The sequence below is a fragment of the Ranitomeya variabilis genome, chromosome 7, assembly GCF_051348905.1.
Source record: "Ranitomeya variabilis isolate aRanVar5 chromosome 7, aRanVar5.hap1, whole genome shotgun sequence".
Classification (NCBI taxonomy): Eukaryota; Metazoa; Chordata; class Amphibia; order Anura; family Dendrobatidae; genus Ranitomeya; species Ranitomeya variabilis.
The window spans coordinates 18,733,653-18,760,625 of record NC_135238.1 but is presented as its reverse complement, the minus strand read 5'-3'; the positions used below and the strand labels follow the sequence as shown (position 1 = coordinate 18,760,625).

General features: G+C 46.4%; 1 protein-coding gene across 1 annotated transcript in view; it reads right to left on the bottom strand.

Annotated features, from left to right (window-relative positions):
* Positions 1 to 26,973, bottom strand: part of MYO15A (myosin XVA) — a 102,186-nt gene that overhangs the window by 12,536 nt on the left and 62,677 nt on the right. The window contains exons 32-51 of the mRNA XM_077275460.1: positions 25,690 to 25,878; positions 25,317 to 25,429; positions 22,964 to 23,055; positions 19,204 to 19,324; positions 19,066 to 19,121; positions 18,324 to 18,503; positions 17,873 to 17,948; positions 17,617 to 17,764; positions 17,374 to 17,506; positions 16,917 to 17,025; positions 16,660 to 16,781; positions 16,404 to 16,463; positions 16,020 to 16,095; positions 14,406 to 14,521; positions 14,200 to 14,318; positions 13,640 to 13,781; positions 1,020 to 1,131; positions 646 to 720; positions 266 to 471; positions 36 to 205 (exon numbers count right to left, since the gene is read on the bottom strand). Coding sequence (XP_077131575.1) covers positions 36 to 205; positions 266 to 471; positions 646 to 720; positions 1,020 to 1,131; positions 13,640 to 13,781; positions 14,200 to 14,318; positions 14,406 to 14,521; positions 16,020 to 16,095; positions 16,404 to 16,463; positions 16,660 to 16,781; positions 16,917 to 17,025; positions 17,374 to 17,506; positions 17,617 to 17,764; positions 17,873 to 17,948; positions 18,324 to 18,503; positions 19,066 to 19,121; positions 19,204 to 19,324; positions 22,964 to 23,055; positions 25,317 to 25,429; positions 25,690 to 25,878 — 2,415 coding nt within the window. The remainder of the gene's footprint in view (positions 1 to 35; positions 206 to 265; positions 472 to 645; positions 721 to 1,019; positions 1,132 to 13,639; positions 13,782 to 14,199; positions 14,319 to 14,405; positions 14,522 to 16,019; positions 16,096 to 16,403; positions 16,464 to 16,659; positions 16,782 to 16,916; positions 17,026 to 17,373; positions 17,507 to 17,616; positions 17,765 to 17,872; positions 17,949 to 18,323; positions 18,504 to 19,065; positions 19,122 to 19,203; positions 19,325 to 22,963; positions 23,056 to 25,316; positions 25,430 to 25,689; positions 25,879 to 26,973) is intronic.

Here is a 26,973-nt window from a genome sequence, read left to right as displayed (position 1 = left end):
TCCAATCTCATGCATGCTACAAAGGCTGGCGTTACCCAGACGTCTTCGCCGCCTCCTCTTGCGCCAACATCCTCTGCCCCTCTCGGAAATACTTTTTGGCAAAGTCCAGCATGTTATACGAGCTCCCCTGCAGTACGATCTCCGACGTGTCCACCCCTGTATATTCATCCAGGCTCTCCGCGTATTCACTAGGCGTGGGCGACCCCTGGAAGAACACCACGTTATATTGGCTCCACTAACGTAAAAAAAAGTTTTACCAACTTACATCCATTTTCTTATCAAATTCATGAGCCACGGCCGAGGAGGCCACGGCGACAGCCACTGCCGCAGACGCCGCCGCTCGACTCTGACGATTTCTCGGCTCTTCTTTACGATCGGCGGGTAGGTTCACAAAATCCGGAGCCGCCACCGGCTGCACACACTCAGCCGGGAATAGTCCTGCCCGGCCGTGAAGGGCCCCAAATTTCCAGCCTGGAAGAGGACAGATTGCGTTCACGTTCATTGATTGATGTAGCAGAGCTGAATATGTTGTATTAACCTCCTTATTAAAAAGAAGTCATATCTACATAGGGATAATTCATGCACATGGGGATCATTCTCCGCACAGATCACAGCAATAAAGTAGAACATGCTACGAAAACCCACCGAAATCCTGAGTGCCGCGTCTCAGCTCCTCCAAATACATCACCTTCTTCCGCACCACACAGCCATAGCTTTGGCCTGTGCAAGGATCCATGCAGGCAGCATTGAAAATTCACAGACGATGTTAGAAAGATGCAACAGCTTAAACAAGTGACCTTAAAATACATTTTTTTTACTTAAATGTGCGTATTTCAGGATAAAAATAATTTTTGCAATTCGATTTCATAAAAAATAGCCAAAGAGAGTGATTTATTTTTTTTGTGAAATTCAATTATAAAAGTGATTTTTAGCCCCAAATACAGAAAAATAAACAAATATATTCCTGCCGTACAATTAATTTTTATAAATTGGGGAACACATGCGTGCCCACAGCTCACCTTTCTGCAGTCCTTCCAGAGCCTGTAATCGAATGATGTCTCCTTTATGGAAGCTCAGCAAACTTTTGTCTTCTGTGACATTATTTTGCACAGCGACCACATAGTTAGAGTCCTGTGAAGCCAGAAAAAAAAAAAACAATAGAAAGACTTGTGTTTATTTGTGAAAAAAAAAAATAAAAAATGAAAATTAAGCAAAAATGTAGAAAATTTAGCAATTTTCAAACTTTTAATTTTTATGCCTGTAAATCAGAGAGTCATATCACACACAATAGTTCATAAATAACATTTCCCACATGTCTACTTTACATCAGCACAACTTTTAAAACATTTTTTTTGTTATAATGATTAAAAGTTGACCAGCGATTTCTCATTTTTACAACAAAATTACAAAACTATTACTTTTAGGGACCACATCACATTAGAAGTGACTTGATATGAGAAAAAAATATCCCAAAGTGACACCATTTTTAAAACTGCACCCCTCATGGTACTCAAAACAACATTCAAGAACTTTGCTAACCCTTCAGGTGCTTCACACGAATTAATGGAATGTGGAATGAAAAAATTAACATTTCACTTTTTTTTCACAAAAATTTTACTGCACACCGATATCTCATATGTGGGGGAAAACCACTGTTTGGGTGCATGGCAGGGCTCAGAAGGGAAAGGGGGCCATTTAACTTTTTGAATGTAAAATTTGCTGAAATAAGCAGAAGATGTCATGTCACATTTGTAGAGCCCCTGATGTGTATAAATAGTATAAACCGTCCACAACTTATACCATTTTAGAAACTAGACCCCTCAAGGAACTTATCTAGATGTGTGGTGAGCACCTTGAAGCCCCAGGTGCTTCACATAAGTGTATAACATTGATTTGTGACAATAAAAAAAATCACATCTTTCCCATGAAAATGTTTTTTAGACCCAAATTTTGTATTTTCACAAGGGTAACAGGGGAATTTGCACCATACAATTTGTTGTGCAATTTATCCTGAGTATAGCGATACTCAATATGTGGGGGAAAACTACTGTTTGGGCGCACAGCAGGGCTTGGAAGGGAAGGAGCGACATCTGAGTTATTAAATGCAAAATTTGCTGGAATAATTAGCGGACACCATATCGCGTTTGGAGAGCCCCTGATGTGCCTAAACAGTAGAAACACCCCTCAAGTGACACTATTTTTTAAACTAGACCCCTCAAGGAACTTATCTAGATGTGTGATGAGCATTTTGAACCACCAGGTGCTTCAGAGAAGTTTATAACGCTGAGCTTTAAAAATAAGCAAATCACATTTTTCCCACAATAATGTTCTTTTAGCACCCAATTTTGCATTTTCACAATGGTAACAGGAGAAAATGCACAACAAAATTTGTTGGGCAATTTATCCTGAATATGCTGATACCCCATATGTGGGATAAAACTGCTGTTTGGGCGCACGGCAGGTCTCAGAAAGGAAGGAGTGATGTTTTGGAATGCAGACTTTGATGGAATGGTCTGAGAGTGTCATGTCACATTTGGAGAGCCCCTGATGTACCTAAACAGTGGAAACCCCCAAAAAGTGACCCCATTTTGGAAACTGGACACCTAAAGGAATGTATATAGATGTGTGGTGAGCACCTTGAACCCCCAGGTGCTTCACAGAGTTTATAACGTAGAGCTGTGAAAATACAAAAATCACATTTTTCCCACAAAAATTTTATTTTATCCCCAATTATTTTATTTTCACGAGGGTAACAGTTTAAAATAGACCCCAAAAATGTTAGTGCAATTTCTCCTGAGTACACAGATACCCCATATGTGGTCTAAAACTACATTTAAGGTACAGTGCAAAGGTCAGAAGGGAAGATGCGCCATAGTGGAGTACAACATTTTTCTGGACTGGTTTGAGGGTGCCATGTCATATTGGCAGAGCCCCCGAGGTGCCAGAACAGCAGAACCCCCCATAAGTGACCCCATTTTACAAACTACACTTCTCAATGAATTCATCTAGTGGTGCAGGGATCATATTGACACCACAGGTGTGTCACAGAATTTTATACCATTGGGCAGTGAAGGTATAGGTATAGTAACGATTTTGACTCCATGGGCGTTTTCCAAAAACAAGCAGCAGTGGATGTAGCTGAGTGAAAATTGCAAACTGACGTTGTAGTGACCAGTGCATTGTAGTGACCAGTGCATTGTAGTGACCAGTACATTGTAGTGACCAGTGCATTGTAGTGACCAGTGCATTGTAGTGACCAGTACATTGTAGTGACCAGTGCATGGTGCCCAGTTCAAGCTTTTGGAGACATGCACCCATAAATTAGGTGGCCTTCCATCGCTACAGAAATGCCAAACATGTGGATGATAAATATGGTTTAGGAACACTGTGTGGCTCAGAAGGGAGTGGGGCGTTTGGATTTGGGAGTGCAGAATTCACTGGATTTCTTTTGAGGGGTGAGGAACCATCTTGCTTTTTCAGAGCCTTTAAACTACCAGTAACATGGAAGCCCCCCCATATTTCCATTGACAGACCCGAGTGGGGACTTGCTTTTTTTGTGGATTGATTTGAAGCTTTTGTTAGGAAGATTTTACATAACATTTGGGATCTACGCTGAGCACTTAGATCGGGGTTTCTATATAAGTCTCCAAGTGACGTGATTCAGATGAAACCCCAGAGGGATCCATTCACTATAATGAGGCAGCAGAGTTACTCTGGACTCCATTTTGCTTCTGTTCAGCAGTGTCCTTTTCAGAAGTGCACAAAACTCTAGCCGACGGCACTTTTATGCATGCCTAACAAGACGGACATTACTGTGTGTATTATCCCTGTACTGTGACATCACTGTGTGTATTATCCCTGTACTGTGACATCACTGTGTGTATTATCCCTGTACTGTGACATCACTGTGTGTATTATCCCTGTACTGTGACATCACTGTGAATTATCCCTGTACTGTGACATCACTGTGAATTATCCCTGTACTGTGACATCACTGTGTGTATTATCTCTGTACTGTGACATCACTGTGTGTATTATCTCTGTACTGTGACATCACTGTGTGTATTATCCCTGTACTGTGACATCACTGTGTGTATTATCTCTGTACTGTGACATCACTGTATGTATTATCCCTGTACTGTGACATCACTGTGTGTATTATCCCTGTACTGTGACATCACTGTGTGTGCAGCGCCCCAGAGTCCTGGTCGTTGCAGTAATGTCGCTCTGCCACTAAGGAGAGCGATGTTACGTCTGATTGCACTAAAAGAGTTTCTCTGATCAGGTACACTCACACCACACTTCACACTCCGGCCACCAGGGGGGGTGGTCCTATCTAGTAGGCCACTCCTCACACTCTGGTAAAACTGGGGGTTGGACAGGAAGACAGGGAGAAGTAGCTGGGAAGAGCTAGTGAGAGGACCTGTCAGGGATGGGATCCTGGCAGACTCCTCAGAGCAGAACTAACCAGTGCACAACGGGAATACAGTAAAGAGGAATTGGGACCAGAAGGAGTCGTGCTGTTAGACCGAGGCAACATCCTTCTGAGGCGCAAACAGTCGGTGGCCGGAACGCCGAGCAAGTAAGAGACTTTAAGTACACTGCAAACCACGGCAGGACAGCTAATTACAGGTTGGCTGTCTCACTTAACACCTAAGCAGACAACGGAGGCAGCTGTGGGAGAGGGGCGACTCTAGGGTCCCGGAAGAACTCCAGGCCTACCCCGTCATACGGGTGCGTCCTACCATATCATCTGGGGGACGGAGAGAACGAACATCAGAGACAGACAGAAACAGTTGTGAGGACTATCCCGGGAGCTCAGCAGGGAAGGACTACAACACACAGGCGCTAGAAGGTAGACACTGATTCCCACCTGTAAAGAGAACTCCTGATATGCCTTTGGACCGGCCGGTCTCTGACAGCCTGGTGGACAGCGCTCTGGACTGAGGTCTCTAAAACCTTCAGTAAAGAGGTAAAGAGACTGCAACCTGGTGTCCTCATTATTTACTGCGACCGGCACTTCACGACTACACCATCATTCACCACCACTCACTCCCCGGACGTCCCCCCACTGACCGGCAGGGTCACGGATCGGGTCTAGCCACCGTGACAACCCCAGAACAGAGACTCAGAGGCCCGGTACCGGGTACCCCTCGGCCCTGCGGCAGTGGGGGCGCCGCATCTTGGCGTCACGAACAGGATCTACTTAAGCCTGAAGAATCAGGTTATGTGTGCCTTGGAACTCCGACCTCCAGCAGGTTAGTGGGAGGAAGGGACAGCCATGTCCGAGTCGGGAGGAGAGGAGGTGGCGGCCGCAGCCGCGGATGCAGGGGCAGCTCCGGTCCCCGCAGCGAGCGAAGCCGCGGCCCTAATACCACCACCGGTTGCCGCAGAACCCGCTGCCCCCAGCAGTCAGTCGGACACTGCCGCTACCACAAAAGCCATAATGCCCTTCTCTATGCCGTACCTGCCCGGAGCGGCCTGGCTCCCACGATACTCTGGGGAGTCGCATACATTCACTGACTTTAAAGAAGGGCTCTGCAGCCTGCTCGAGTTCTATCCCCTGACAGAGCCTCAGAAGGTTCATATGATAACCGGCCAACTCTTTGGGGCGGCTCTGAGAGAATTGAAGTCCTGGCCCGCCGAGGATAAGGGAACTGCACAACAGATTTTTGCAAAGCTTAAAGCCACCTTCGATACTTGCACTGCTACAGAAATTAAACTGACTTTCTATGGATGCAAACAGAGACCGCAGGATAGCTTACGGGACTATGCCCTTAATCTCCAGGAGGCGATGCGGGCCATTAAGCAGAGTGACCCCGGCAGCATGCAGGATGAGGATAAAATCCTGAAGGAGCGGTTCATTGAGGGGCTCCTGTGCAGTCACCAGCGGGGCCAATTGCACTTCCTGGCCATGCAAAATCCAGACTTGACTTTTGCGCAATTCAAAGATAAAGCTATCCAGGCATTGCAGGAGCGACAGCCCAGCCGCACAATACCACCCAGGCGCCCCGCTCTCACATACCACCAGGAGGTGGCATCGGATACCCCAGTTGCCGCGGAGGCCGACGCCCAGAGCTTCGAGGACGACTCCCCTGCAGGACTCAGTCTTCAGATGCAGGAGCTGACCAAGAGCGTTGCTGCCCTAGCCCGGACGGTGCAGTCCCTACAGGAGGCCCCCAAAGAAAAGATCCAGCTAGCCTCCAGACCAGAAGATGTCCCCTGGACGCGACAGAAGAGGACCCCACCGACCAGAGGCCGGGACAGCGATCGCTTCCATCAGGACGGACGACCCATCTGCCGCCGCTGTCACCAGGTGGGCCACCTTGCAAGGTACTGTCCTTTAAACGAGCAACCCCTGGGGCAAAGGGCCAACCCCCAGGAGTAGGACGGTCAGGCCCGCAGCATTGGAGAACCAAGTATATTGGAGGACGACCAGTTCTCCCTGTAGTGGTTGATGGAATCCCCTTGAACGCTTTGCTGGACACCGGTTCTCAGGTGACGACTATACCTTACGTGCTTTATAAACGGTATTGGGAGGACACTGATATTACTCGTGGCCCTGACGATGATTTCACCATAATAGCCAGTAATGGTCAGCCGTTGCCACAAGTGGGGTATAAGGAGGTCACCATCAAGGTGGGGCGGGTGGAATTGAAAGCCCAAGGGATTGTGATTGTTGATATTGATCGTCGAGAATGTAATCCCATGATGACTCTTGGTACTAATGTTATAGAAAATTGTCTTGCAGAAGTTATTGTTTTGTTGCAACAGGTGGCAGAAACCGCCGGCCACAGTGAGCAACGTGCCCTGCAGAAGGAAATCAGAGCTCTGATGCAGAGACAGCAGGTAGAGCTGACTGGTGGTGAGATTGGTCGTGTCACTGTGAGTGATTCAAACCCCATCGCGATACCCCCCAGGAGTGAGATGTTAATATGGTGTCGGGCAGCCATAGGCCTCAGGGGTAAGGACTACCAGGCCTTGGTAGAACCCGTATATTCAGACAATAGGCCTACTGTTCTGACAGCCCGGGGGGTGGTCGACGTCCGCCAGGGGAGAGTGCCCGTACGTGTCCTCAATTGTGGGGAGGAAGAGGTTCACCTCACCAAGTATACCACGCTCGCCAAACTGTTCACTGTCAATAATAGTGTGATACAGACACCTGAACCCTTGGTCCCGTCAAACGTGGCAGAGAACAAAGGTTCTGCAGAGCACTCGAAAGACTGGTGTCGGGAATTGCATGTGGGCACTGACTCTACCCCATCCCATCAAAAACAGGGGGCCTACAGGGTGGTACACGAGTACGAGCAGGTATTCAGCAAACACCCCTTAGATTTTGGGCAGGTGAAAGGGATCCAACATCATATCCCCACGGGAGATCACCGACCCATAAAAGAGAGATATCGCCCTGTACCCCCAGCTCATTACCAGTGTGCCAAGGACATGTTGCGGAAAATGAAGGAGGCTGGGGTGGTGAGAGACAGCTGTAGCCCCTGGGCAGCTCCGTTAGTCCTTGTTAAAAAGAAAGATGGTACAATGAGGATGTGTGTTGATTATAGGCAGTTGAATCGCATTACACATAAAGACGTATACCCACTGTCCAGCATAGAGGAGTCTCTGGCTGCCTTAAAATCTGCTAACTACTTCTCTACCTTAGATCTCACCAGTGGGTACTGGCAGGTTCCTGTGGCAGAGGCGGACAAAGAGAAGACAGCCTTCACGACCCCAATGGGTCTCTGCGAATTCAACTACATGCCCTTCGGATTGTGCAATGCTCCCGGGACGTTCCAGAGGATGATGGAGTGCTGCCTGGGACACATGAACTTTGAAACCGTGCTGCTGTATTTGGATGATGTCATTGTCTTCTCTAAGACCTACGAAGACCATTTGAAGCACCTGGCCGAGGTGTTTGAAGCCCTGTCCAACTTCGGCTTAAAGGTGAAACCGTCCAAGTGTCATCTGCTGAAACCTAAAGTGCAGTACCTGGGCCATGTGGTGAGCGCTGAAGGAGTGGCCCCAGACCCCGACAAGGTCACAGTGATCAAGGACTGGCCAAAGCCTAGTGACCTCCACGAAGTCTGGCAGTTCCTCGGGTTGGTAGGCTATTACCGGAGGTTCATTAAGTACTTCACTAAGAAGGCCGCACCCTTGCAAAACCTGTTGGTGGGCCAACCAAAGAAGACCAAGGGGAGGAACACCCCCTTTGATTGGAACGAGGAGCTGGAGGAATCCTTCACCTGTTTGAAGTCGGCACTGACGGGAGAAGAGGTACTGGCTTACCCCGAATACGATCAACCGTTTGTGCTGTACACAGATGCCAGCAATGTGGGATTAGGAGCCGTGCTGTCCCAGGTCCAGAAAGGCAAAGAAAGGGTGATCGCTTACGCCAGCAGGAAACTCCGTCCCACGGAAAGGAACCCTGACAACTACAGTTCCTTTAAGCTGGAATTCCTTGCCATCGTCTGGGCAGTGACAGAGAGGTTCAAACACTACCTGGCCTCCGCGAAATTCACCGTCTTTACGGATAACAATCCACTAACGCATCTGGATACTGCCAAACTCGGGGCCTTGGAACAGCGATGGATGGCCCGGCTGTCCAACTACGATTTCACCATCAAGTACCGGGCAGGACACAAGAATGCCAATGCCGATGCCTTGTCCCGAATGCCCAATTTGCCAGAAATGGGAGAAGACCCGGAGGCACTTGAAGAGGTGGAGCTGCCTGCATTCCATCGCCCCAAAGCCACTCAGAACTCTCATCATGTGAAGGACAGGCACAAGAACCAACCGGATGCCACGCTGAATCCCCTGCCCCATCACGGATGGGCGGAAACCCAGGATGGTGACCCCGCGGTCCGTCGGGTGAAAGAGCTCTTGACGCAGGCAGGGTTGCACCCTGGCCCAGATGATCCCCAGGAGACCCAACAGCTGTGGAAGGGGAGAAGCAAACTGTTTATCCATGATGGCAAGCTGTGCAGGAGGAGCATCGACCCACGTACTCATGAATTGGTGTGGCAGATAGTGGTGCCAAGGCGAGATGCGCCCATGGTTCTGGGAGCCTACCACGATGGAGCCGGACACTTCGGATGGAGGAAGCTAGAGAAACTACTCCGAGGGAGGTTCTATTGGATCGGCATGAAGAAAGCCATTGAGAAGTGGTGTCGGGAGTGCGGTCCATGTAGCCTACGCAGGAAGGACCGTGGCAGCCAACGGGCTCCCCTGCAGCCCATCATCACCAAACGGCCGCTCGAACTGGTCGCGTTGGATCATGTGAAGTTGACACCTAGCCGGTCAGGCTATATCTACGCTCTTACCATCGTAGATCACTACTCCAGATTTCTGGTGGTTGTACCTGTCAAGGATCTAACGGCCAGGACTGCCGCCAAGGCCTTCCAGCAGTACTTTTGTAGGCCCCATGGCTACCCGGAGAAGGTACTGACCGATCAGGGACCAGCATTCGAAGCAGAAGTGTTCCAAGAGTTCTGCCAACTGTACGGGTGTAAGAAGATCAGAACCACACCATACCATCCTCAAACCAATGGGATGTGCGAAAAGATGAACCAGGTGGTGATTGACTTGTTGAAGACCTTGCCCGTAGAGGAACGGAACCTGTGGCCGACAAAGTTGCCTGACTTGGTGGATATCTACAATCACATCCCAGTAAATTCCACCAACTGTACTCCAGCGTACCTAATGAGGGGAAGGCCTAGCCAGTTACCCGTTGATCTGGACATGGGGGTCCTAGTCCCCGAAGATACCTCGCCGGATGCAGATTGGGATGCAGAAAGGCAGCGAAGGTACCGCAAAGTACAGGAGTGCGTGGAAAGAAGTCTCGCCCAGGCTAGGCAAAAACAAGAAAGGGACTACAACCAGCACGCTCCTGCGATTCCCCTGTCACCTGGTGAGCAAGTACTTAAACGAAAGAGGAGACTACACAAGCTCGATGACCAATGGGAAGCGGAACCGTATACCATCCTGCCATCCGATTTCGACAACACGAAGGTCTGTCTCATCAGCAAGGACAGAGGGGAGACCTCGACAGCGGTATCCAGGGATCACCTTAAGGTCTGCCCCGATAAGTTGAGAGAGAGGGGCACGGCCCCAGGAATCTCCCCGCCGGTGGAAAAGGAGAAGATGATCCATACCGTCCTTGGTGACTTTCCCCAGTCCTGGACTCAGATAAATCAGGCCATCGTGGTACCTGTTCTAACGTTTCCACAGCCGGACCCACCAGAAGCAATGGTGGTGCCAGATCATCCGGTCCCACAACCTCAACAAGCCCTACCTGAAGATGTCATGCCAACCGTTGAACCGGCAAATCCTCCCTCTGCTATCGGTGAATCTGCTGTACCCACTGTTGATAGCAGCAGCTCTGAGAGCCCCAACCTGCCAGTGCTACCCAGACTCACTAGAAGTGTAGCTAGAAGACAGTGCACTACACCAGCGGTAGCAGGCATAGCGGGCCCTGTTAGGCCAATAGCAACCCCTGCGCTGCGAAGGTCCACACGCAGCACTCAGAACCAAACTCCCCTGCGCTACAAAACTTGGAGGTATTAGCGGGGGCTGCTATTTAGTTGAAAATGTTTGTGTGCATATCTTTTGTTACAGGTTTTGAAATGGACAATAGAGTAATGGACGGTGAATTGCTCAAAAACTTTCAAAAGGGGGACCCCTTTGTTTACCCGGGGTCCCCGCTGTTTCAACCACTGAACTGAGAGTCATAAACTGTGCATGACATAACTTTCGCAACGTTCAAGAGTCCTCACCTCCCATAAAGGGAAGCACTGTTATGTTTAATTGTTATGCTATTTCAAAAATTTGTGTGTTTTCTGTTAACATGTATTGTTGTTCTTTTTTTCCCAGTCCGGGAGTACTGGATTTAACCGGGGGGGAGTGCAGCGCCCCAGAGTCCTGGTCGTTGCAGTAATGTCGCTCTGCCACTAAGGAGAGCGATGTTACGTCTGATTGCACTAAAAGAGTTTCTCTGATCAGGTAACACTCACACCACACTTCACACTCCGGCCACCAGGGGTGTGGTTCTATCTAGTAGGCCACTCCTCACACTCTGGTAAAACTGGGGGTTGGACAGGAAGACAGGGAGAGAAGTAACTGGGAAGAGCTAGTGAGAGGACCTGTCAGGGATGGGATCCTGGCAGAGTCCTAAGAGCAGAACTAACCAGTGAACAACGGGAATACAGTAAAGAGGAATTAGGACCAGAAGGAGTCGTGCTGTTAGACCGAGGCAACATCCTTCTGAGGCGCAAACAGTCGGTGGCCGGAACGCCGAGCAAGTAAGAGACTTTAAGTACTACTGCAAACCACGGCAGGACAGCCAATTATAGGTTGGCTGTCTCACTTAAAACCTAAGCAGACAACGGAGGCAGCTGTGGGAGAGGGGCGACTCTAGGGTCCCGGAAGAACTCCAGGCCTACCCCGTCATACGGGTGCGTCCTACCATATCATCTGGGGGACGGAGAGAACGAACATCAGAGACAGACAGAAACAGTTGTGAGGACTACCCCGGGAGCTCAGCAGGGAAGGACTACAACACACAGCGCTAGAAGGTAGACACTGATTCCCACCTGTAAAGAGAACTCCTGATATGCCTTTGGACCGGCCGGTCTCTGACAGCCTGGTGGACAGCGCTCTGGACTGAGGTCTCTAAAACCTTCAGTAAAGAGGTAAAGAGACTGCAACCTGGTGTCCTCATTATTTACTGCGACCGGCACTTCACGACTACACCATCATTCACCACCACTCACTCCCCGGACGTCCCCCCACTGACCGGCAGGGTCACGGATCGGGTCTAGCCACCGTGACAACCCCAGAACAGAGACTCAGAGGCCCGGTACCGGGTACCCCTCGGCCCTGCGGCAGTGGGGGCGCCGCATGTGTATTATCCCTGTACTGTGACATCACTGTGTGCATTATCCCTGTACTGTGACATCACTGTGTGTATTATCCCTGTACTGTGACATCACTGTGTGTATTATCCCTGGACTGTGGCATCACTGTGTATTATCCCTGTAATGTGACATCACTGTGTGTATTTTCCCTGTACTGTGACATCACTGTGTGTATTATCCCTGTACTGTGACATCACTGTGTGTATTATTCCTGTACTGTGGCATCACTGTGTATTATCCCTGTACTGTGACACCACTGTGTGCATTTTCCCTGTACTGTGACATCACTGTGTGTATTATCCCTGTACTGTGACATCACTGTGTGTATTATCCCAGTCCTGTGGCATCACTGTGTATTATCCCTGTACTGTGACATCACTGTGTATTATCCCTGCACTGTGACATCACTGTGTATTATCTCTGTACTGTGACATCACTGTGTGTATTATCCCTGTACTGTGACATCACTGTGTGTATTATCCCTGCACTGTGACATCACTGTGTATTATCTCTGTACTGTGACATCACTGTGTGTATTATCCCTGTACTGTGACATCACTGTGTGCATTATCCCTGTACTGTGACATCACTGTGTGTATTATCTCTGTACTGTGACATCACTGTGTGTATTATCTCTGTATTGTGACATCTCTGTGTGTATTATCCCTGTACTGTGACATCACTATGTATTATCCCTGTACTGTGACATCACTGTGTGTATTATCCCTGTACTGTGATATCGCTGTGTGTATTATCCCTGTACTGTGACATCACTGTGTGTATTATCCCTGTACTGTGACATCACTGTGTGTATTATCCCTGTACTGTGACATCACTATGTGTATTATCCTTGTACTGTGACATCACTGTGTGTATCATCCCTGTACTGTGACATCGCTGTGTGTATTATCCCTGTACTGTGACATCACTGTGTGTATTATCTCTGTACTGTGACATCACTGTGTGTATTATCTCTGTACTGTGACATCACTGTGTGTTATCTCTGTATCGTGACATCACTGTGTGTATTATCCCTATACTGTGACATCACTGTGTGTATCATCCCTGTACTGTGACATCGCTGTGTGTATTATCCCTGTACTGTGACATCGCTGTGTGTATTATCCCTGTACTGTGACATCACTGTGTGTATTATCTCTGTACTGTGACATCACTGTGTGTTATCTCTGTATCGTGACATCACTGTGTGTATTATCCCTATACTGTGACATCACTGTGTGTATTATCCCTGTACTGTGACATCACTGTGTGTTATCCCTGTACTGTGACATCACTGTGTGTATTATCCCTGTACTGTGACATCACTGTATATATTACCCCTGTACTGTGACATCACTGTGTGCATGATTTAGAGCCCTAATCTTGTATACCAATCATACCCTCGTTAGCCAAGGCAATAGTTTCTAATTGTGCAATAATAACATCTTATTCCCAGCCTTGACATATGCAAATAACCTCAGACTAGTTTGGCAGGGTGTCACATCTCCCAGAATAGTCCGGCCACAGACTTTCATCATGTTCCCCTGGGTGTGACTGACATCGTCATCACTGACATGTAATTTCAGAAGCCTTGATATGTGACGCATGCACCAGACTGCCTTCCTCTTTGAGCATACGCCCTCCTGAGCCTCATCGGGCACATGGCTTTATACATGCATGCTCTGCTATATTAACTATGGACGGTTATTATCCGCTGTGCTACGGACACTCACCTTCTTCAGCTCCATTAAGAAGCAATCTACCAAACTCTTCACCTGGCTGGACCTCGACGAGAAAAGGATAAGTTTCTCACTGGTCAGGTTAAACTCCAGCATGTTCTTGGAGAGTACGGTGACGAACATGATATCCGTGTAACTGTATGGAGAGAAGAAGGAAGAACATTTTTTGAGAATGGACTAAGGGTCCGATTCATCATTGGTGCATTTTTTGTAAATCGCATTTCGGTCTCCAATTCATTAAGGAGCTTTCGCCAGAATTCTCTTGTAAAACTTTCTGCAAACTTTTTGTCCAACTTGAAATTGTGCAAAAACTGTATTGATTTTTGGAGGAACTGGCACCAAATTCTTCAAGATGATGAATTTTGTGCAAAATGAAAAAAATGTAACTTTATTTTTTTTTTTTGTCTTTAATGAGAAGAAGAATAAGGCGCAAATAAAAAGGAGACAAAAAAATGGTACAAATTTCTGGTAAAGTGATTATAGTCTTTGGCCGACAAGCTCGGCTCCTGTCTTGTACTGCCCCCTAGTGGAGATGAAGCTCAGCACCCAGGTACCTGTAGCTCCTCAGGACTCTCAGCTGTTCCGGGCTGCTGCCTCCACTTTTCAGCATCTTCAGGAGCTTTATTCCAGTATGAGAAACCCCAAGGATCTGTACCCCGGTGCCAACGCTGCCCTATACAAGAAAACGGAGCTGCCACTTAAACTCTTAATAGTCGCCAGTGAAAACTCCCTACATTCTGGTGGTGGTGGTGCGACTTACTGCAGCTGGGAAAAGCCTTGAGAAATACACCTCCCACTCCTCCCGAGCGGCACTCACAACCTTTTTCTTCACCATGTCATCTGCGATGGCGCTGAGAGAGTCCACCCTGTACTCCGCTGTGAGGACCAAACAAAAAACTGTTGTTTTACCAATAACAAAAATGCATTTTTAAAATTACTATTTCACTCTCGTGACAATGTGTCAGCAAATTTATGGATGTCCTGTTCAGAGCAGCTCTAAGGATACTCTGTGCTGAAAACTAGAGCAAATGAAAAGTCTCATCCACACGTCGTGCAAAACTTCTGCACAGAAATTGATCTGCGGGGCGGAATTAAGAATCCAATTTTTTTTTGTACTAAGGCTGTGTGCACACGATGCAGATTTAGTGCGGATCCGCAGCGGATTTTTCTATGTAGAAACGCTGCAGATCCGCACTGTGATTTACAGTACAATGTAAAAAAATAAAAAAAACTGTGCACATGGTGCGGAAAAATCAGCGCGGAAACGCTGCGGATTTAAAAGAAGTGCATGTCAGGCTACGTTCACATTTGCGGTGTGCGCCGCAGCGTCGCCGCCGCAACGCACAGCGCAAATGTGAACACATGCACAACGCAGCTTTTTGCGCCGCATGCGTCCTTTTTTTCATTGATTTTGGACGCAGCAAAAATGCAACTTGCTGCGTCCTCCGCGACCCGACGCGGGCGCCGCAGGGACGCATGCGGCGCAAAAAGCAAGTGCACCGCATGTCCATGCGCCCCCATGTTAAATATAGGGGCGCATGATGCATGCGGCGCCGCTGCGGCGCCCGCCGCTGCGGCGGGCGCCGCTAATGTGAACGTAGCCTTACTTCTTTTGTGCGGATCTGCAGCGTTTCTGCACCCTTCCATTATAGAAATCCGCATTGGGAAAAAACGCAGAAAATCCGCATCAATTCCACATAAAATCCACAGCAAATCTGCACCTGCGGATTCTGCCAGGAGATGCGGATTTTGTGCAGAAAATTCTGCACCCCATTCCGCAACGTGCGCACATAGCCTAAAAGTGAAATTTCTCCTCTGCACGTAACAAATTCATGCTGCAGAAAAATCTCCTCCATATGAACAGGCCTAGTGATTTTTGTCCGCCATGGTGTGAATTGATTCTCAGGCCCCTGTCTATTGGTAACGCCAGTTTACTGGAGCCATGAGATTCGCCTCCTACCTGACGGCATCAGCGACTCTTGTTTTTATTAGCCAGCCGCAGATCCCGGCAGGTAAGCGGTGGTTCTCGGGGCTCCCCGTCCAGCAGTCACAGATCACTGATGTGCCCCATGGCTCGGGTCCTGAGAATCAATTTGCATCATCTGTGCTCACTAGGGTGCTTATTGGGATGAGCAAGTCTATTCGCGCTGCCCTGGTCTGGCATCCGGCACGGTCCTCAGCAGCTGGCAGTCTACTCGTTTTGTGTCCGGCATGCCCGTATCCTGGGCACATCTGCTGCAGTCATGATGCCTTTGTCCATTGTAAGCCAAGAGGTGCTCAGGATGCCAAGCCGAGCAATGCTGGGTGCAGAAATGCAGACCGGCTGCCACTGAGGACGATGGATCGGTCAGTCCTGGCGATAAAGTGGTCTCACCTAGCAGAGATCTCATCTTCTGCCTCTCCTCCTGGTTGATCCTGATGCAGCTCTCGGACATGGTGTCATTGATGATCTGTGATTATAGTGGGAGAGCAAAGGGGATAACGCAAATGTGGAAATGCTACGCCTGCAATTAGCAACCTGTGGTGTATTTGGATGTTGTGGAACTATAACTTCCAGCAAGTACTGTAAAAAATAAAGTTATCACCTATCCACAGACAATATGTCATATCCGTGGGGGTCCCAGCTATGGACAGGTGATATCTTTTAATTATCCCCAGTGGTCAGACCCCCGTGTGGATAGGTGATACCTACTTTTCGCTAAACAACCCCTTTAATTAGCAGATTGCGTTTCCATATCAGCTTTTGGGTTAGCCTCACCTGCTTGAAGATAAGGTCCAGGATGAGAGGGTTGTTGATGCTGTCCCTGGGGTAAAAAACCTGGAGAAAAAAAACACAGGGAAAATCTTATTTCCAAAGTTTTTACCAATTTACATTTTAAATTAAATTTTTTTTAAAGATGGCTGCCAATAGAAGGCTCGCCACTTTACATCCCGCCAGTCTGCAAAAAGCTGCAGAACGACAATGGCGGCCATATTGGTTTACACCCATTTTTCATAAGTGGGGGGGATCGCACCTCTTTCCTGATGTAGATCCTCCATGACACGTTGCTGTAGGTGTAAAACTCCTCGCTATATTGCCGATGCAACTGCGTCTGGATATTCTCCTGCTCCTCTGAGAGCTCCCGCGAGACTGATACTGAGAGGCCGAAAAAAAAGATTACAAGAACTCATACCTGCTCTGTCAGGGGGTATAAAAGTTATTATCGGGGTCTTCCTTTCCTGTTTTGTATGACATTCTGCTACATTGGCATATCCAGTATATAGGCATTACCTGCGGGAGCTGTGGTGGGCCTCACAGCACTGATTGGTGGTGGGCTGGCGGACTTCTTCTGCTTAATGCTCGGGACAGGTTTTACCAACGCGATGGTGTCTCTGGAAGCCTAAATTATAAGTAAAGATCAAAAATGGTGGATATAATCACTACAGAGTGTTTTTAAAGTGCGCCTCCATATTTTAATTTTCAGGACCATAATGTTCTGCATATTAATTTTATAATATATCTTTATAGTATTTTCAGCTCCATTTTACCGATACAGAGCTCCAAATCCACTGCATGATAAATGTATAGATACCTGCAGCCGCCACTAGAGGGAGCTTGAAGGTTGCTTCCTATGTAATTCAGTATGCAGTAAGCTCCTGAGCTCCCCCTAGTGGCGACTGCAGGCAGACAGGATTTTAGTATGACTGCACTTGCACTTTGTAGCTTTTTCATAGAGCATCTATTGTACCTTAGGAACATAAGACATATTGGAGACAGGCGAAGGTCCCGCAAGCGGTCGAGTAGACATTTGCCCCTTGAGTATCTTCAAAGCTTCTTCATGTGGGTCCAATTTCCTTCCAAAAATTTTAGGTGGCTCCTTCCTATAAATCAAAGATGGCACCTATTAAAATGCTATTTATTGGACTGATTTGCAATGCACAGCCATGCTGGGAGTTGTAGTTTTATCACTGGTTGAACATGGTTGACTCACCTTACCGGAGCGGGGGCCGGTCTGGTCCCACCTGGCTGCTTGTACTGGTTTATGATATCTTTAATGTTGTGCGATGGTTCGGAAAAATGTTCTGAATTTAGGGTGCTGTGATGGATGAGATCCTCGGGACGCACCTGACTGGAGGGGCCTGCAATGGCAACGTTATCTATAGGATTGGTGGACAAGGCAATGGCTGCCGAGGACCCCCTCACCCCTCACTATGATGTCCGTATAAAAAGGAAAAGGGCGTCCTCACCAGGTGTGTGATGGAAGGAGCTCTCCCGGGTTGGGGATCTTCGGGTCCGGTAGGGAGATTCATTTTCGTCGTTCCTCTGGGTTGCAAATGAAAAAGAAGAATAAAAGGGGTTTTCCAGAACTTTGATATTGTTGGTATATAGTTAGGCTAGGTCATCAGTGTCAGATCGACGGGGGTCCTACACCCGGTAACCCCACTAATCAGCCATTTGCAGCTTCTGCAGCGCCAGATGCCACAGCTCCATACGCCATGTAGTGGCCATTCTTAGGTACTGCAGCTCGGCTCCTATTGAATTAAAGGGGTGCTGAGCTGCAGTACCCTAGATCGGCCACTAAACTATCAGCGCTGCACAGCCAGCCACCATAGGAGGTGCAAACAGCATCCCCACCAATTAGACATTGATGACCTATCTTATTAATAGATTATTTGTGCATCAATGCTTGCCACTTACCTGGCTCGGTGCCCCAGTCCTCGGCATTGGAGCTACGGTAGGAGTCACCCTGTAAGAACTGGCTCTGCTGGACGGAGTCTTCATGCCTTGTTTCGGACTACTAGATATGGAAGGACTGACAGAGGAATTGCTGACCATTTGCTGCTGCAGAGCCATCGCTTGCATGGTCATCTGCTGGGCCTGGAGATTAGGAGATAGAAAAAAATAATAATTTACCTTTAGTCACTCTTCCTTTTTACAAATGGATATTATCAGATAGTCCATGTAAAAACAATCACTTTTGCAATTTACTGCTTATTAAAATTTGCAGCCGTTTTGGAGATATTAACAATTTTATTTTGTTTACAGCTCGTTGCCTAGGAGACCGACCACCGCTGGTGTCTAATTTGTAAGCACTGAGACGGGATTAAGAGGTAACAGCGTGCTCTGGCGACTCTGACTGGCTTCAAAACAGTGCTTACGAGTTCACTAGGAAAGGGCTTGTAAGCACTGCGTGTGGGCTGCTGTCTAGCAGCGGTGGTCGGTCTCCAAGGCAACGAGCTGTAAACAAAACAAAAGTCTTAATATCTTAAGAACGATTGAAAATTGTAACAAGTAGTAAATTGCAAAATAGCTTGTATTTACAAGCTCTGTCCGACAATGCCCATTTATAAAGATGGATATAAACCCTTTAAAGGGGTGGTCGCCTTTCAGAAAAGCTTTTATGGAGGCTCAATTAGCAGATATGTCTGGAGGTACTCACCAGTAACATGGCCTGCTGGTTGATATAGGCTTGTTGTTGAGCGTACATGCTTTGCTCTACAGAAAGAAATGAAGGATATATGAGCATACAGTATATATATATATATCTCCATACTAGTGATTTAGGAATTACTCTCACCGCTACGGTGTGATCCTTCACCAGGCAAATTGGATTCTTCGGGCACCTCGGTGCCATCCCTGCCACCCACACCTCCGCCCCCCTTCATTTTCTGGGACATCGCCGTCAGCTTTTCCAGATCCTACAGAGGAGAAGAAATGCAGGTAAGTGGCCTAAACCCAAACAGGGATGAGCTGGAACGTGATATCTGACAAAGAGCGAGATGGGGGGGATCAGGTGTCAGCAGGAAACCATTGTGCCCATGTAAGTCCTGCCCGCCGGTACAACCATACAAAAATATTAGACAGACTATATGACTGTTATTAACGAGTACAGAAATCTTCACCAGAGTTGTTAGAAGTGCTACTTATTCCATATCCCCATGACAACGCCTCTTGTTTTAGGCTATGTGCACATGTTCAGGATTTTTCGCGATAAAACCACGAGAAAAAGGTATACATTAAGCATCATATTATTAGAATGCAATCCGCATTTTTTGTGCACATGTTGCATTTTTTTGCATTCCGGAAAAAAACACAGCATGTTCATTCCTTGTGCGGAATCGCGGGGATTCCGCACACATAGGAATGCATTGATCCGCTTACTTTCCGCATGTGGCTATGCCCACCATGCAGGAAGTAAGAGGATCATGTGTGGTTGGTACCCAGGGTGGAGGAGAGGAGACTCTCCTCCAGGTCCTGGAAACCATAGAATTGTAAAAAAAAAAAGAATTAAAATAAAAAACAGTGATATACTCACCTTCCGACATCCTGCGCAGCTTTCCCGCTGCTCGCGACGCTCCCGTTCTCAGTGATGCTTTGCGGCAATGACCTGTGATGATGTAGAGGTCTCACGAGACCGCACGTCATCTGGGGTCATTGCCGCAATGTATTATTGGGACCGGAGCATCGCGAGGAGCGGGAACGCTGCGAGGGACGCCGGAAGGCGAGAATATCACAATTTATTATTTTTTTTATTATTTTTAACATTATATCTTTTTACTATTGAGGCTACATAGGCTGCATCAATAGTAAAAAGTTGGTCACACTTGTCAAGCACTATGTTTCACAAGTGTCACCAACCTGTCAATCAGATCGTTTGGAAAATGCTAGTGTTTAGCGGGAAAACGCATGCCAATTCCGCATGCGTTTTACCCACGGCACAGTTGCGGAATTTCCGCGGCAATTCCGAACGTGCGCTCATAGCCTTAATTTTGTTTATGTTATAAATCATTAATTCAAATTAAAATAAAAAAAAGTTCTAATATATCTCATCAGATAAATCTGCTTTCTCCTCCTGGACTGATCTTTTATTCTTAAAATTTTTAATTTACAGATAAAATTTGTCTTCGGTGCAACAAAGGTCTTTATTATTAAGGGAAAAAGAAATCCAAACCTCCAGGGCCCTGTGTGACAAAGTGATTGCTCCCTAAACCTAATAACTGGTTGGGCCGCCCTTAGCAGCAACAACTGCAATCAAGCATTTGCGACAACTGGCAATGAGTCTTGTACAACGCTCTGGAGGAATTTTTTCCGCTCATCACTCATCAGAATTTTTGTAATTCAGCCATATTGGAGGTTTCCGAGCATGAACCGCCTTTTTAAGGTCATACTCAGCATCTCAATCAGATTAAGGTCAGGACTTTGACTAGGCCACTCCGTGGTCTTAATTTTGTTTTTCTTAAGCCATTCATAGGTGGACTTGCTGGTGTATTTTGGATCATTGTCCGGCTGCATAACCCAAGTGTGCTTCAGCTTGAGGTCACGAACAGATGGCCGGACTTTCTCCTTCAGGATTTTTTGGTAGATAGCAGAATTTATGGTTCCATTTACCACAGCAAGTCTTCCACCTCCTGAAGCAGCAAAACAGCCCCAGACCATCACACTACTACCACCATATTTTACTGTTGGTATGATGTTCCTTTTCTGAAATGATGTGTTACTTCTAGGCCAGATGTAATGGGACATACACCTTACAAAGAGTTCAACTTTTGTCTCGTCAGTCCACAGAGTATTCTCTCAAAAGTCTTAGGGATCATCAAGATGGTTTCTAGCAAAACTGAGACGAGCCTTTATGTTCTTATTGCTCAGCAGTGGTTTTCGTCTTGTCTGCCATGCAGGCCATTTTTACCCAGTGTCTTTCTTATGGTGGAGTCAAGAACACTGACCTTAACTAAGGCAAGTGAGGCCTGGAGTACTTTCGATGTTGTGGGGTTTTTTTTGTGACCTCTTGGACGAGTCGTCACTGCACTCTTGGGGAAATTTTGGTCAGCCGGCCACCCCTAAGAAGGTTCACCATTGTTCCATGTTTTTGCCATATGTGGATAATGGCTTTCACCGTGGTTCGTCGGAGTTCCAAAGCTTTAGAAATTGCTTTATAACCTTTTCCAGACTAATAGATCTTAATTTTTTTTTCTAATTTGTTCCAAAAATTATTTGGATCATGGCATGATGCCTAGCTCTTGAGTATCTTTTGGTCTACTTCACTTTTTCAGGCAGGTCCTATTTAAGTGATTTCTTGATTGAGAACAGGTGTGGCATAATCAGGCCTGGATCTAGCTTGTGAATTTGAACTCAGCTTCCCAAAGATGTGATAAACCACAATTAATTTATATTGTAAAGGGAGGGGGGGAATCATTTCTATACACAAGGCCCTGTAGGTTTGGATTTCTTTTTCCCTTTATAATTAAAGACTTACATTTATAAACTGCATTTTGTGTTTAAGTTGTGTTATCTTTGCCTAATACTTTCATTTGTTTGGTTATCTTAAACATTTAAGTGTGACAAACATGCAAAAGAGTAGGAAATCGGGGGGCAAACACTTTTTCACACAACTGAATAAAGCCCTGAATGATCCACTTGTATTAAAGGCTATCAAAATCTTTTCATCTGCAATTCCGGGATGGCACCTTGCAGCAGACAGTACATGGAGGGTGTAATAGGATACAGTAACACCATGTGCCGAGTGCACTGACCCAGTTCGCTGTCTCACACACGGTCACAGTGATCTCGTATCTTACCTTTCTATATGATCAACATTTTACCGTTTACAGCCAGACAAGATATCAAGTAACACTATCCTGCACTGATCTTGAGTTACACGGTCATTTCTTCTCTACTCACCTCCAGAGCTGCATGCAAAAATCTCCTGCATTCCCTTTAAAGGGTTATTCCCATCTTCATAAATTTATGTTTTAGGATAAAGCTTGTAAAAATAAGCACTTTTACAATTTACTGTTTACTAAAATTTTCAACCGTTCTTGAGATATTAACACTTTTTCTTTTGTTTACAGCTCGTTACCTAGGAGACCGACCACCGCTGTTGTGCAGCTTGTAAACACTGCAATGAATATGGCTGGGATTAGGAGATACAGAAATTCTGGACAGATTTAAAACAGTTCTTAAAAGAAAATAATTTATAAGCACTGGACATGTTTTTATGTTTAGCAGCTGTGGTCGGTCTCCATGGCAATGAGCTGTAAACAAAAGAAAAGTGTGAATATCTAAAGAACGGCTGAACATTTTAACAAGCAGTAAATTACAAAAATGTTTGCATTTACAAGCTCCGTCCGACAATATCCCATTTATGATGATGGGGATAATACTTTAATTCTGGTTCAAAAACCTATATATTCTCCCTACTCTGTCTGCTACAGGTAGGAAAATAAAACTCCATCCCCGCAATGCACCTAAGAGATAAGTTTCCCAGCACATTGCCAGCAGAATTCTGGATGCCCTGGACTAAATGCAAATTACTACATGGATATCATTTAATAACTTACCCCATTTCCATAAGACAGAACAGGATCAAACAGACTGTCTAAGTAATGATCCATGCCTTTCTGATTAGAGGGCTCGCTGAGTGTGTCTGAGTCTGCTGGCACAAAAAAACATCAATTACAATTCAATATTTTGCAGCATAATCTGAACATCTGTAGATCATATGTATCTATGTATACACAAATCATAGGGCCTGGCCACAATGTCTACTAATTAAAGTTACATTATAAATAATATAATTCTATTTACATGCAGACACCACCAGTGGGAGCTCACAGGATACAGATACATACAGCCACCACTAGGGGGAGCTCACAGGATACAGATATATACAGCCACCACTAGGGGGATATCACAACATATAGATTTATACAGCTACCACTAGGGAGAGCTCACAGGATACAGATACATACAGCCACCACTAGGGGGAGCTCACAGGATACAGATATATACAGCCACCACTAGGAGGAGATCACTATATACAGATGTATACAGCCACCACTAGGGGGAGCTCACTACATACAGATGTATACAGCCACCACTAGGGGGAGATCACTACATACAGGGAGAGCTCTCAGGATACAGATATATACAGCCACCACTAGGGGGAGCTCACAACATATAGATTTATACAGCCACCACTAGGGAGAGCTCACAGGATACAGATATAGACAGTCACAACTAGGGGGATATCACTACATACAGGGAGAGCTCACAGGATACAAATATGTACAGCCACCACTAGGGGAGCTCACTACATCCAGATTTATACAGCCACCACTAGGGAGAGCTCACTACATACCGATGTATACAGCCACCACTTGTAGGGTCTCACTACATACAGATTTATACAGCCACCATTAGGAGGAACTTACTGCATACAGATTTACACAGCCACCACTAGGAGAGCTTGCTGCATACAGATTTATATACAGTCAACACTAGTGAGAGATCATTATATACAGATGTATACAGCCACCACTAGGGGGAGCTCACCACATACAGATTTATGCAGCCACCACTAGGGGGAGCTCATTACAAACATATTTATCCAGACACCAATTGGGGGAGCTCACTACATATAGATTTATACAGCCATCGCTAAGAGGAGCTCACTACATACAGATTTATACAGCCACCACTAGGGGGAGCTCACTACATATAGATTTATACAGCCACCGCTAAGAGGAGCTCACTACATACAGATTTATACAGCCACCACTAGGGTGGGCTCACTACATCCAGATTTATACAGCCACCACTAGGGGGAGCTCACTACATACAGATTTATAGAGCCACCACTAGGGGGAGCTCATTATATACAGATTTATGCAGCCACCACTAGGGGGAGCTCATTACAAACATATTTATCCAGACACCAATTGGAGGAGCTCATTATATACATATCTATACAGCCACCACTAAGAGGAGCTCACTACATACACATTTATACAGCCACCACTAGGGGAGCTCACAACATACAGATTTATACAGCCACCACTAGGGGGAGCTCACTACATACAGATTTATACACCCACCACTAGGGGAGCTCACAACATACAGATTTATACAGCCACCACTAGAGGGAGCTCACTACATACAGATTTATACAGCCACCACTAGGGGAGCTCACAACATACAGATTTATACAGCCACCACTAGGGGGAGCTCACTACATACAGATTTATACACCCACCACTAGGGGAGCTCACAACATACAGATTTATACAGCCACCACTAGGGAGAGCTCACTACATACAGATTTATACACCCACCACTAGGGGAGCTCACAACATACAGATTTATACAGCCACCACTAGGGGGAGCTCACTACATACAGATTTATACACCCACCACTAGGGGAGCTCACAACATACAGATTTATACAGCCACCACTAGGGAGAGCTCACTACATACAGATTTATACAGCCACCACTAGGGGAGCTCACAACATACAGATTTATACAGCCACCACTAGGGAGAGCTCACTACATACAGATTTATACACCCACCACTAGGGGAGCTCACAACATACAGATTTATACAGCCACCACTAGGGGGAGCTCACTACATACAGATTTATACACCCACCACTAGGGGAGCTCACAACATACAGATTTATACAGCCACCACTAGGGGAGCTCACAACATACAGATTTATACAGCCACCACTAGGGGGAGCTAGATTTATACAGTAAGCATTGAACTGTTTGGTGGAGTAGATGCAGTATAAATCTGTGTTCAGTGAGCTCCTCCTAGTGGCAGTTGCTTTCCATACATGGCCCTTGCATCCATTATCTTATTGAATATGGTCACTGCAGACATAGCATGCAGCCTTATTACAGTTTTCCTCACCGTGGCTGTAATAACCTTCTGACTCTGGGACCCCCTGCGGAGGTAGAGATGGTGCTTTCATCATGGGTGGAGGAGGGACATTTTCTTCAATTTCAGGCTTGCTCTCAAATACTCTGTGAAATACAGACACTGTCTTACAGTGAAGCCTATGTCCTGACAAAACTCTGTACTAGAGCATGCTGCACTGAAAATAAAGGGCCAAAAATGGCAGAAAATATGCATTGCTTGTAGAATATTCACCAGCAGCATTTTTGCTACAAAAAAATGACAAAAAAGCTGAATGAAAAATGCTGAAAGTTAAAAACGTTTTCTTAAAATCTCCCTTTATTATGTGTGAAAGTGGCGGCCAGCCTGCATCCAGTACGACACGTACATGCTGCGTCTTTCCACATTCTCCTGAGCTGCTTCCGAGGTGATGAAATAAGACTTCTGCTTGGGAAACTCTCTGGGTAATTCCACATTAGAGATCAGATCAAGGACGTAATCATGTCCGGCCAGTTCGGACCATTGCCCACCATCCTTCATACATACCGACCATCCTCTCCATCCTTCCATCACCCCCCTGCAGGAGAAAGGAACAGAAATTCACTTTTACTATCAATATTCAGAAATGTTTCTAAGGATTTATACAGCCACCACTAGGAGGAGCTCACTACATACAGATTTATACAGCCACCACTAGGAGGAGCTCACTACATACAGATTTATACAGCCACCACTAGGAGGAGCTCACTACATACAGATTTATACAGCCACCACTAGGAGGAGCTCACTACATACAGATTTATACAGACACCACTAGGAGAGCTTGCTGCATACAGATTTATACAGCCACCACTAGGGGGAACTCACTACATACAGATTTATACAGCCACCACTAGGATGAGCTCACTACATACAGATTTATACAGCCACCACTAGGGGGAGCTCACTACATACAGATTTATACAGCCACCACTAGGGGGAACTCGCTACATACAGATTTATACAGCCACCACTAGGATGAGCTCACTACATACAGATTTATACAGCCACCACTAGGAGGAGCTCACTACATACAGATTTATACAGCCACCACTAGAGGGAGCTCACTACATACAGATTTATACAGCCATCACTAGGATGAGCTCATTACATACAGATTTATACAGCCACCACTAGGGGGAACTCACTACATACAGATTTATACAGTCACCACTAGGGAGAGCTCACTACATACAGATTTATACAGCCACCACTAGGGGGAGCTCACTACATACAGATTTATACAGCTGTTGAGGAGAGCCATAAGATCAAATACTTAATTAACCTCAACACATAAGGTAATTGAGAGAAGTAACCCATAACATGTATTGTTTAACCCTACATAAGTTTTCCTCAGACAAAGTGAGACACTGAAGATGGCTGCCATCTCCTGTATCAGATCCATGTGCTCTGATGAACAATGAAGACACTGAAGATGGCTGCCATTTCCTGTTTTAGCAGACCATGCGGTCTGGTATCCAAGATGACGCCCACTCTGATGACCTCATGGATCCACCCACAGCGACGCCCACTCTGATGACCTCACGGACCAACCCACCTTGATGACCTCATGGATCCGCCCATGGACTTGCTCATGCCCAACCCACTAACCAATGGAATACATCCGATCACT